At 41.1% G+C, this 13,115-nt stretch overlaps 1 protein-coding gene across 1 annotated transcript in view; it reads right to left on the minus strand.

The window, feature by feature from the left end:
- Positions 1–878: 878 nt before the first annotated feature.
- Positions 879–13,115, minus strand: part of cpxm2 (carboxypeptidase X (M14 family), member 2) — a 32,436-nt gene continuing 20,199 nt past the window's right edge. Inside the window, exons 6-14 of the mRNA XM_023273492.3 lie at positions 12,299–12,449; positions 10,838–10,926; positions 8,780–8,903; positions 8,412–8,608; positions 6,276–6,455; positions 5,092–5,389; positions 4,616–4,755; positions 3,924–4,023; positions 879–1,833 (exon numbers count right to left, since the gene is read on the minus strand). Coding sequence (XP_023129260.2) covers positions 1,577–1,833; positions 3,924–4,023; positions 4,616–4,755; positions 5,092–5,389; positions 6,276–6,455; positions 8,412–8,608; positions 8,780–8,903; positions 10,838–10,926; positions 12,299–12,449 — 1,536 coding nt within the window. The 3' untranslated portion in view covers positions 879–1,576. The remainder of the gene's footprint in view (positions 1,834–3,923; positions 4,024–4,615; positions 4,756–5,091; positions 5,390–6,275; positions 6,456–8,411; positions 8,609–8,779; positions 8,904–10,837; positions 10,927–12,298; positions 12,450–13,115) is intronic.

Raw genomic sequence — 13,115 nt, forward strand, 5'->3', positions numbered from 1 at the left:
AAAAACTCAAATACTTGAACTAATCAAAATAAAAAAGGAGAGGAAAGCTTCAAGCTGGTGTGATGTTGATTTAGGACTGTGGCACCAAATAATCCAGTTGACAGAAACAAGCAAATGTGGCTTTAAACTGTTGCCCTATGCAACTTATTCATCTGACCTGCACCATCTGCCTTGTGATGATGAAGTTATGCATACTGATGAGGAATATCTGGAGGTTTAGGATATGACTTTACTCTTCAAAGGGATAGTGAGGCTTGAATATCGGTGGACCAACTGCATTGATGTTAAAGGAGAAAAAAAATGCAAGAACAATCTTTCTCTGGGGCCATTTTCTGGTGAGGCCAAGAACTTTTTGACCCTCTGGCAGGTGCGGTTAATGACTTTGATCAGTCATTTCAGAGCAATGTTCTGCTGGGAAAACCTGGCAGTCATGTGGATGTTACTTTGACACTAACTCCCCATGATAGCAGTGGCACTCCCTGATTCCAGCCATTTCTACCAGCAAAACTGTGGAGAAATAAGATCTCAAACCCTTCAGGTCCCAGTCTGCAGCTGCAGGATGTGCCGGAACAAACCTGATCCATGGAGGCCGCACTCCGCAATCCATAGAACCCCAAGGTTTTGATGTCAGTTTCCTAATTTCAGACACCACAGAACTCCTCCAGTGGTCCTGTATCCCGTCCCACACAATATCAAGCAAGTAGTTTTTATGCAATGGTGTATTTTGAACTGTGCATCATTATTACCCGGAAACATATTGAAAATAATAGACACTATTCTAAAATTATTCAGACATTTTGAGTTGCAATAATCTATATGAAAAATATGATACAAACTTGAGTAAAATCCACAAACTACCACATGATCAGTTATAGATGTTCAGTTTGTGCAAACACAGTCTTTATTTAATAACTAAAAGAAAAATGCTTTTTAAAAAAAACAAAACAACAACAAATGCTTAAATGACACACAAAAGGTCACTAAGTCAGCAAGTCTTTTTAAGGACTGAACATTATACAAGTGCAGGTAGTAAAGCTTTTGTATTGGTTTACATAACAGTGTTATATAAGTTAATAAGTATGTACATAGTGACATTCATGGCAGTTCCTCGCAGTGGCTAAAATGAGATGCTAAAACAGATTCTTCATCTATCTGTTTTCTTTAATTTAAAAAAAAAAAAAAATCTCTAATGTGGCCAGAATGTTATTTGCAAGATCAGTATTTATAGTTGCTATGAGGAGTGGTAATGGGTGTCTTAATATTTTGTAATTGACAAAAACAAACTTGACCTTTGACAGAATGAAGTACTAAAATGTTTACCGTAGATTATGAAGAAAACTTGAGATGTCAACAGTGAGAGCTTATGTCTGGGAATAAAACCGAACATGACCAAACAAAAAATAAAATAAAGCACCCTGTTTAAATTAGTCCACATTTTCAGTCTCCAAACACTAACTCAGTGACAGCACTCTGGAGGAATCTGAAACAGGTCCAAACCCAGGGCTTGGACTTCACCCCAGTCTGATCAGAGCAGATGTTTGTTTTTAATTCTTCCTCCGGCTTCCCAATACAGTCATTATGTTCCCAGACGTCTTTCTCTGGACCTGCGAGCTTGGAGCTGCCTGACAGGCAACCTGATGGGCTGCTTGTTGAATTTTTCCATTATTTCTTTGATCCGTGACAGGTTGGTGCGGCCAATGGTGAAGTCGCACCTGGTGGCGCCTATCTCGTAGCCCACCTCGCACTTCTTGCTGGCGAGGCTGTAGCCCTCGGCCCTGGCTGTTACTCTGTACTCTCCAGGGTTCAGCAAGCGCCAGTAGTCGCCATCTGCAGCTGGAAACACAGGCAAGACAAACCAATGAAAAAAGATGTTGCACTTTTGTGTTTGGACATCAAGCAAAGAGCAGTGGGCATTTTGTCAGGGTAGAAGTACTTTTTTCCCCCCTGCACTCTGGGCAATATTAAAAAGAGGGGGGATTTAGTATATGTAAGCTGCCAGTCTGACATTAAATATCTTCAAGAGAGCAAAAACTGGAAAAGGGAGATGGTTTTAAAAATGTATTGGTGTTGCTGTTTTCTCAAAAAATGAGATAACTTGACAGTTTCTGAAGATTTTTTCTCATTCGTAGTGAAATTCCAAATACTACTCCTAGCATAATCATTAGAAATGCATTTTTGCCTCTAAAGAAGCATGTAAACAGAAAATTTGATTTAAATTACAAATGCAGGTGGCGGGTGGAAGTGCATCTTTTTTCGCTGAGCTCCAAACAGTATTAAAAATAGAGGGACTTTAGCAAATATAAGCTGAAAGTCTGACATTAATATCTTCAGGGGAGCAAAAATAGGAAAGTGGAGATTATTTTAAAAATGTATTGCTGTTGGCAGACTACTTTAACTATCTTCAGGAGAGCAACAACTGAAAAGTTGTTGATTTTAAAAATGTATTGTTGGCAAAGCAGTTTTCTCAAAAAAAAAGAGAGGTAATTTTACAATCTCTGTAAGAGATGTATTCCCATTAGTAGAGAAATTCCAATTACTACTCTTAGCATAATCATTTGTAACACATTTTTAGCCCCAAAGAAGCATGTAAACATAAAATTTAATCGCAAGAAGCATACCAGTTACATTATTTTTACAAGAGCAGTAATATGCAAATATTGTCCCAGAAATCTGAATCTAAAAAACCTACTAAGCAATGGCAAAAACAAAAATAAATAAATAAGCATCATAAAAGCCATCATTTCGAGCCTAAATTAAATGTCGGAGAGTCCTGTGTGTTCCACTTTTTAGAAAGGAGGTGTTCCGGATTTCTATTTAGACTTTTAAAAATAGCTCTGCTCTGTCATGTTGGATTTTCTTGGACTCCCTGTGCTGAACGCTGCCAATATGTGACCTGGGTTTGCAAGAATTCTTGTGATATATTGTCAGGCTTTGACTCAACCAAACACCCACCTGACACGTTTGAACAAGCACACAGACAAATGAAATATGATGGCAGGTCTGTCTCCACTGCAGTCACAGTTTTACATTGACATCCACGCTCACATTACTCATTTAGATGGCAAAAAAGAGGAAATCCAATTGTTTCCTGAAGTGCTTACATGTAAAAATCTAATTAACTCATTTTCACTCTGGAAAAACATCTTTCATGTTACCGTGTGTCATCAGCAGCAAGGCTGAACTGGCTTCTCTGTGACTTCAGTTGATTCATCTTGATGAAAAGAAAAAACTGCTTTGCAAATGTCTGCTTCTCAAGGTTCACAGTTCCAAGGCAAATTCAAAACAGATGAAAAAGCTACAGCTTTCAGAATAAATAGCCTCAAATCTTCCCTGTCTGTAACTGAGAATAGCGAGGGTCTCTGAGTGGAAGCAGTGACTTATACTTAGTTCCAGGAATAATAATGCCTAATGTCCTCTTGGACATTTGATTTCACGCTCTAAGTACAAAACTGCTTTGGCTCTGAAAGCTGCTTTTTTTTAGGCATCAGCATGGATTGCCTTGAGGACTCACAATCGATAGTCAAATTCAGAGCAGGAGGCCTTGACAGACACTGGCTCTGACTGTGAAGTGAGTCAGACTCCAACCTGCGGTTCTAAAATACATCACCTGCTTTTGTTTATGCCTTCCATTCCGTCTCATACTGAAATACTAACTTAATGCAAGAGTGACTCATTCCTAAAGAATAGGAAGTGTGGAGACGGTGGAGTCTCTGCGCTCTGAGACAGCTTCTTCTGCATCGATGGCAAAATCTCAGCTTACTCACATAAAATTTTAGATGAAGGGAAAAGTGTCTGCAGACAGTGACAAATTCTTGTGTCTAGACAATCTTAAACTGAACAGGATTTTGGAGCAAGCATGTTTATTTCATTTTGGATGGCAGCGTAAATTACACATATGAATCAGGAGAAGTGCAGCAACTTACCTGTGCGAATATCATGTCCAATGCCCTCCACAGAGATGATGGCATTTGCTATTCCACGGCCTTGCAGGTCCCTGACTACACCTTTGATCCCACGATGCACCTGCACATTACAAGCGTGATGCATGCAGCCACGTGTGAATCCCGCCCCAAATTTTCGGCAGCAACATTTACTGCATAAATTCATGTCATAAATATTGCATAATTGGATGATATGGATGTATAATGCATGATGATGTATGATCTTTAGTTAAGGATGCGATGATATAGTCCTTCTCCTCCTCCAGCATCAATATTTAAATAAAAAGCAGAGGCCCAGCATGGGGCCGGATCCACTGCAAGCCATTACTGGGGAGAGTACAACATAACATTTATATATTTAGCTTGGGCTTACTGTTTTCAGTCTTCAGAGGATTTAGTGATTAAATTAGACTCCTAGTAACTTGTACTGCAAATTTCACAACATCCATTGCAGTGTTTGACAATTAAAATTCCCTTCAGTGGGCTATGTGTAGCATATGTGATCATCTCATGGTACTGATACGTACATCGGCGATAAGCAGGAAGCATATTGCTCAAATAACACTCAAATATTTCTTAAAAAGCATGTGTTGGTGTGCCTTTATGTATTTTGTATATGCACCAGGTTTTTTTGTGTATATGTGTGAGCTGCGGGGGCTACTTCGCCTCTGTACCTGCTCCATGAAGACAAGAAGAGACTCGCGATTGTTCTCCCACTCCTCAGGCAGCTCGCTCTCATGAGGGAATTTGTCACAACCCACATACATCGACAGCTCAAAGCAGTTGGTGTGCACATAGCTGAAATCATTCATACCTGCCAAGAGAAAAAAGGAGACAAATCTGTAGGCCAGTATAAAGTTAGGTGAGGATTTAGTGCACCTACTGGCCAGATTTGTGGTGATAATTGAAAGCGAAATGGTTTTGAAGCACTTTTGCCTTCTTTTTGTTTGTTTGAATTCTCTTACGGTGCTTTGGGCTAAAAACCTAGAAGGTTTTGCAACAGCCAAAGGGGCTCAGTACTGAATATGGAGATGTGCTCGCATGTGCTAAGCAAAGCTACAGCTCAAAGGCTCAGAGCTGAGCAGAGAAATCCTGTAGAAGACAGTGCTAGGATCAGTGAGAAAACACCCAGGCAGATCTGGACACTCACTGCCGGCTGCAGTGTGCCAGGACGCTCCGTTGATGGTGCCGTCCTCCTTGGCAAAGTCCTCGGTGTGGCAGACCCGTCGGTTGGCATCAGTCATCAGACGGTGGGTGGACGCGTAGGAGAATGCCAGCCAGCGGAAGACGTGGTCATCTGGGGTGGGGGTGTGCTCCCTGGTCATTCCTTGGGAGCGAGTTCTGTCGTACGGGAAGGTCACCACCAGCTCCCCTCCCTGGAGGTTACCACCCAGCACGAAGGGCATCTTCTCCATCCACGCTATCAGCGCTCGTGTCTCCAAGGCAACCTACAGCGGGGACACAGAAGAGAGGAGGATAATGTAATTCAGGCAATCATCTCAGTACCATAATTGCAAAATTAACTCCCTCGTGCTGAAAGTGATTTCACTGCAATGCACTCTCAAGAGGAAATGATAAAGGCTGCACAGAATCCACACTGTAAATGAATTTTCACTAATATTTATTCAGAAAAGCGAGGGCATTTTCATCAAGAAGCAGCAAAACAGCAAGCATCCAGTGACTTGCATTTGCATGCTTCAGTAAGAAAATTGATCAAAAAAACTTGCCCCTACTGGTTGGGGTCTTATAATTAAACCAGTCAGACCAGTCAGTCAGGCAAGCGGGGACAGCGTTCTGAGCACAGATGGGGATCCCAGTTCTGCAGCTGCAGCAGCTATTCTGGAGGCTGTGTGTGACTCACGGCTCCCACTAACGTCAAAACACTCGTGAGGATGAGCTTTTAATAGATTGCTGGGTATATTTTCGCTCACAGCTTCTTCGTCACACATAGAAAACGCATCCACTCCTCCGAAAATAGATGCTGCTGATATGCCCTCGTGTCTGTTTTACCCTTTTCAAAAGGCTTATGGTCTTTGCTGTGAAATTTGTTTGTGGCGCTGGAGGAGGAGCAGGTCAAGAAAACAGTGTCATAGTTTGTCTTCTGGAGGTGAAATCACCAGAAACGAAATGTCAATCACACTATTAAAGATGCGGCACAGGGAAGATAAAAATTCACATTAAAGCTCGGAATAGACTTCCAAGATTTTAAGATTAAAATATTTCTGTAAACGATAATGTGAAAACTGCATGGCTTTACCTGGACAGATGTTGAAACATTTAATAAAGTTTAATATAAAACACAACAGACTGTCTAATAGAGTCAATAAGACTCACTGAGGCGTTTTTGGACAGGTACCACGCTGGGATGGGCACATGGTGATTGAACATTTTGCGAGGAACCCACTTCTTGGCCTCCGCTTCCCACAGAATGGAGTTGAGATCGGGGAAGTTATGGTGAATGTCTATTCCATCATTGCTCCATCGACCCAGGGACCAGCCACTGAGCTCTGAACCCTGTGAAGAGGAAAAGGAACACACTTTGAATGAAAATCTGAAAAAAATTATAGCTTTAGTGGGAGCACAGTTGCATGATTGCAGACTGATCCCTGCAGTCATTCAGGTGTAGACAAGGCAGGGATTGCAGAAGACACGTGCAGCGAAAGCTTGGCTGCACATTCAAGTGCTACATTTGAGCAAATGACAATACTGCTGACCCCTTGCTGATTACAAAGCTCAGCAGTCCATACAAGCAGCTTGTCAAGCAAAGAAAATAGAGGAAGGTGGAACCTAAAGGTGCTTTAAGTAACTTTAGATCATTTGGGAGTAGAAAAATAGCCTAAGGAGTGTACTACAAAGCAAGTTTGACAGAGCCACGCTTTCTTTGTGTTAGCTGGCTCAACAAAACCTAAATCCCAAACCAGAGATAACAGGCATCACGACAGTGGTTGTCAGTTTTCCTTGTTAATCCAGTGTTTTTTTCATTAAAAGGAAGAATTTGTTGTGTAATTTGACTCTTCTTCTGTACTGAAACTGGACTGATCCCATGCCACCTACTTCAGTCAAGAGGAGCAGGTTGTTAAAATGGAAAGCTATGAGGAACATAAAATTGTGTTATGGTAAAAAGCACTCTTACTGCAAATGATGCAAGAGAGGAATGCTAGTAGAAAAACTGAGCTGTGAAAAGTGAATATTTACATATTGTCCTCTTAATGTAGCCACATACTTCTAACATGACAGATGCACATTAGAGTTCCTAAATTTAAACTTTAAACATTTAAACGTGATATTCAACAAGTCAATTTCCAGCAGCTAATCTGTATCATTATAGAGAGTATGGCCAGGAAAAGAAATGCTGATGACTTCTTACAGCTGATAAAAATCCCAAACTGATGTCCTCCAGAGCTGTGCAGCATCATTTTTCATAGTGATCCAGCAGGTTAAAAGGTAGACACCACTGTGATGTTGAATACTCTGACTTTAGACTCAACCCAACAGTCTTCCTTCATGCTACATGCATCAGGACATATTGTTGGCTATCATGTTGTTATGACTAACTTTCAGCCTATGTACACACCCAGCAGTTTTTCGGCCAGCAAAGTTCCAATATTCATTCAGCTGTTTCAGAGACAAAACACAAGTCTGAGTTCTTAGCTTGTTGGGGTCATTTTCTTTGTCTCTTTGCCATGTGTGACCAGTTTGGTAGAGTCCACTTTGATATTTGCTTGAGCTAAGTGGCTATGGTTTCATGGGGTTAAGGGTGGCAAGGGCCAACTCAACTTTAAAACATATGAGCACTCCGAGGACCAAAACAATGAGCCAACAAAGGTCCAAAGCTTTCTTCTGAGTGGGTACACCACCATTAGGACTTTTACTGACGCTTTTAGATTGTAAAAAGCCACCCAATTCAAGTAAATATAAAGAATATAGCAGAGAAAAGGCATTAATCACCACATCAGCCTTCACAGAATGGGGTTATTTGAGCTAAAAACAGTCTGTCTTCTGCAATTCAATAGGCCTCACATGGTTGAACAGGCTCATCTCTTTTAACTATTCATGTACATGCGCCTTTAAATGCAGGCTGACATGGAAATTGGTTGTTAGACACATCATTAGCTTTTGTGAAGCAGAGTGTTACAGTATGTATAGTGCACTCACACATCAGTCACAAAATGCCATGAACTCATTGACTGCAGAGGATGAGAACTGTCTGACTTGCTTTGGAGATCTCTGACTTGTCTTTATTTACTTGTGCTTCATTAATATTGTTCTTTTAATCTCAGCCTGCAACTGATTTAGGCAACAGCATGCTAATTTTATGTATTCCACCAGATCATCCAAGCTCATTTTCTGGCATGCACTTGCACCACATGCACTTCTATCAGGAGGACACCTGCCCCGCTGATACGGTGCTGTTTTCACCAGAGGCCAGCTCGTGATGTGAGTTCACTAATGGCTGTCCTGCAGACCTACCACTTCAAAGGCTTTCTCATACCCATCAGGGTTGACAGATGGCAATAGATGGATTCTGGTCTCTTCCACCAGGTGCCGTATCCGCTGGTTGCCAGCTAGATACTCCAGACACATGAACTGCATCAGCAGGAGGAGCAGCTCTCGTCCCAGCACCTCGTTACCATGGGAACCCGCTGTGTAACGAAACTCTGGTTCACCTGGTCGTCAGGTTCAAATGAAGGGACAGGTAAGGGGGGAGATGGAGGGAGATTAATTATACGATCATTGCAAAAACAGCCTTGTGTGACGTCACTGGTGTTATTTTCTTGCATTAAATCGTGCGATCACGTCCTGTTGCATTAAACCACCTTGCTGTGATAAATACTCACCAACTTCATGATCTCCTGGGTTGTCAGAGATCTCTATGGCATACAGTTTGAGGCCACTGTGGCTCTTCCCTATGTTGTAGATCCGGGTGATGTTGGGGCACATTTCATTCACCACCTTCATCAGCTGTGGGAGGTAAATACTGAAGTCAAGTCTTGAAAAAAAGTCTAAAATTCAATGTGAAACTATTACTGGATCACTCATATAATCCTTAGGGTTAAAGTGATGTTTTTACAGCGGTAGAAAACATAAAAAAGACATTTTTTCAAATGCTAAGAAGCACAATGAGTCATTTACAGCATTTGCGATGAGATGTTTGGTCAGTATCAATCAGATCTGATCACACCACCCACTATGAATCTGATGAAGTAGATGAAGTTTTGTGAGTAACTGCTGCTTATTCTGTCACAAATAATAGATTTCTCCATTTTCTGTCTTCAGTTTTGTAGCTGTACTTTTTAAATGGTAAGAACTTGTAGCCTCAAAACAGTACAAAATAACCTCTGTGTTCTTGGAAATTTCAGAAACAATATCACCAGCGCTGTGCCATGGACCTTATTTAATAACACTCTAGTCTGTGAAGGTGGCTGTGAAGGAGCAGTCAAGGCAATTATGAAGACTGGCTCATAGAGATGCTGATTAAAATAGTAACAATTATCATTTACCCAAACGGGCAAGAGCAGAAGAAGCAGGGAAAAGACTAACCAGATGTTGGTAAAAGCATTAACATCACAAATCTGTGTTTACGCTTTTTTCCAGCTGCTGCAGGATTCATTAAGCAGTGACAGAGTTTTAATTAAGACTGGGTTGAATCTTGACTTTTCTAGCCAAGTAAATCATTAAACAAATGTCTGGTTTTCTTGATAACGGCACTGAAATTCCTGCTCTCAGTTTAATAAAGCTCAGCGTTCCCTTGACAAATATACCTGGACTGTGTTATTTACCAAACTCTACGTGGGATATTCTGTCTTAGCGGAGTTAATCTTTTTACATGCCCCACCTGCTACTTCTTTGTATATGTTTCTTCATGTAGAAACACAATAGAACTGATTATGCTTCAATCTGCATGTAATAACTACATGTATGAGCTAATGTTGCAGTTAAAAAGAAACTTCTTGGTGATTTTTGAAGAATGTCCCCTAATTTCTAATTTTTGTGAAATCTCTGTGCTTTGGCAATATCAGCATGTTCCCAATGTTCATGACAATAAGCTGTGATCGAAGAAATGGACGGTTCTTCAGCAATATAGGGGAAATCTCCCTCACTCTTCTCATGGGGCCCATATTTCATTTGAGAAGCCACAATGGGTTTTTCCCTCTTTAAAGTCGTGGCACTGCACTATTTAAAGCAATAAAGGGAGACATGCTGGTATCTATGTGGAGAAGCAAAATGTCAGGGGTGAAAAGGCTTTAGAAAAAGGAGTTTTAAAAATACTCCTTCCTTTGTGGAGGCCCATTGAGGTTGGACACCCCGTGTGACACACATTAGCCTGAAAGGTAAAGAAAAGGAAAGAAAAGAACAGCAGCCTATGCAAGTCACTTTGATATGCCTGCTGCGGCGTTTCGGTGCTGTCACGCCAGAAGAAAATGTTGCCATTTTCACAATGAGCCGTACATTGGGCGCATTAATGGAGAACGTCCTGCAGTGGGTGCGCTAAACAGCAGTTGAGGACACCTGTAGTCGACTGTTTGGCATGGGGTGCTGCCTCATTACAGGAGATTACAATTCACAGCACTTGTAGCATCACAACAACTCAGGCACAGCGTACACAGTGACAAATACAGCTGTCCTCTTCCTCAGTACAAACAGGCTTCTGTTCATGACAACTATATGAATAAGTAATGACACAACCCTGGAGATGCTTTATGCATTTTTATGTGGCTGGCAGTGCTCAGTTCATTTGTTACTGCTGAACACTTTGTTCTTCCAAAGGACACAACTTTGACTGGTGTCTGCTCGGAGTTACACAAAATGTTATACTGCTTCATGCTCTGGTGTCTTTGCTGGACAGGAAATAAGAGCTTCTTTAGTATATCTGTTGTCTGCTCACTGTGACTTACCTGCCTCATTTCTTTGTAGCTGTGATGTTTGAAGTCCAAGTCATCCGTTGTTATGACTTCATTGCGTCTGTGGTAATAATTATTTGGATCTGCGAGGAATCAAATTGGATATCGTTATTGATATTCAGAGATTAAAAGAGGTGGATTACTTGCTTTTATTAGTCGAAGAAAAGGAATGATCAGTCATACCAGGTGTTTCAAGACTATAAATATTGAGTACATGTACTTTATCTTCCAGTTTAAGTTTAGCTCAGGTAAAAATTCAAAAAACTACACACCAATTAGCTGCAACATTAAAACCACCTGATGAATATTGTTCAGATCTGAACAGTTCAATTCAATACAATTTTATGTATATAGCGCTATTTCACAACATATGTCATCTCACAGTGCTTGACATTATAAGGTGAGTACCTCACAAATTTGAACCCAACAATCCAAAATTCCCTTTTGATTCCTTTTGAGCAAGCAGTTGGCGGTAGTGGGAAGAAACTAATAAACCCTTCCTTTAATGAGAAGGGGAAAAAAATCAGACGGAACCTGGCTCATGGAAGGTGGTGTGGGATGGCAGGAAGAGTTGGGGTGGGTGAGGTGAAGGCGGTGGGTGGGTGAGGACAGCAGGATAGCAGATGGAGAACAAATAGTACAATATAAGAACAAGGAACGTTTTGGAGATTTGGTGAGGTCAGCGACTGCAGATCACAGACGTGTGAGGTTCTAGATCGACCCATCAACAAATAGAAACAGGAGCTCTATAGCTGTCCTGTTGTGTCTGGTACCAGGACAACAGCAACAGCAGCAGATCCTTTGGGTTTTGTGGGATTGAGGTAGAGTCTCCGTGGATCAGGTTTGTTCTGGCACCTCCTGTAGATGCTCGATTGGTTTGGGATGCGGGGAGTTTGGAGGCTGAAGCAACACCTCATGCTCTTTCAATGTTCCTCAATCTGTTCTGGAGCAATTTTTGTGGTGTCTATGATTGTCAGAATCCAAGGCTTCCCAGCAGATCATTGCATTGTAATGGAGATAATCAACGTTATACACTTCTCCTGTCAGTGGTTTTAACATTGTTGCGGATTGGTGTATTTTCCTCTCACCTCTAACAATATCTAGCCATGCAGAAAATTTGAGTATTCTGTGCCAAGATTTTGTACAATTTGCTTTTGAGATTTCCATCACAATCCCAATACAAAGGTTGCAACATTTTAACTGAATGATTGCACCTCTGGCATTCAACAATTCAGCAGCAACCTGTGTTTCCAGAAACAGTGTCCAAGCCAAGCATTGTGGCTAATTTCTACAGACCTTGCTGGACAAAACTTTCATTCGGAATATCTTTTTCAGTGGCAAATGTTCCAGGGAAAACTGCTCCAAATCATCAGCACATAAAACCAAAACTAGCCCTTTTTCATTCAGGGCCAACTTCTGTCTGACATATCTGCTTTTTCCATACAAACCCATCACCTGGCATAGGACAGCCAAGGATCTCCACCCTCATACAGATGCTGCCGCTGTTGAACCAAGAACGAGGGTTGACACGAATGTATCGGCCAATCACAGGGGCTGGGAAGATGTTCCGCACTGGGATTTCCTTCTCCCTGTTTCCACTGAATATCTACTGAGGCAAACACATTGATCCGGATGGTGAATAAACAGTCAAGAACAGATTTTAATGAAGTGAACCTCAGTAAATGACAGCTGTGAATGTGAAATGAAGCCAATAAAATGCTAATTGCCACCCATTGTTCTTCATGAAATATTAGGAAGCACAATAAAAACTAATACAAAGTGCAAAATTAACATGTATGAAGGACAGAAGACATCGAGCATGTTCAAGAAGCTTTACAATATCAAATTCAGCTACAACTTGCACCAGATAGTGAAGAAATTGGTAGCATTTAGATTGAATTCCACAATGTACAGTATATGTACATTGTACTACTACAAAAAGTACCAGTTCATGTTTTTATGCATAAAGACATTGGTGCATTGTGAAAAATGATTACAAGGGAAGAGAGTTTATCTATCCCTAAGTAAATTCAAAGTTCTCGTCATGTGTTGAAACAAGTGAGCGAGTGACATAGATGGACTAATTTTGCAGGCTCACTGTGGAGTTTGCTGGTGAATTGTGCAGCAGCTTAGACTGTCTTCTGAGGCCTTTTCCCAGTCCCTGAGAACCAACTTAAAAGCAAACACGTTCCCTGTAGCTATTTAATAACCAAACCTATAAAAAACACGTCTTCTGCCCATCCTCTTTTTCTTCTTGTGTGAAACCCTCTAG

The sequence above is a fragment of the Amphiprion ocellaris genome, chromosome 18 (genome assembly GCF_022539595.1).
Source record: "Amphiprion ocellaris isolate individual 3 ecotype Okinawa chromosome 18, ASM2253959v1, whole genome shotgun sequence".
Taxonomy (NCBI): Eukaryota; Metazoa; Chordata; class Actinopteri; family Pomacentridae; genus Amphiprion; species Amphiprion ocellaris.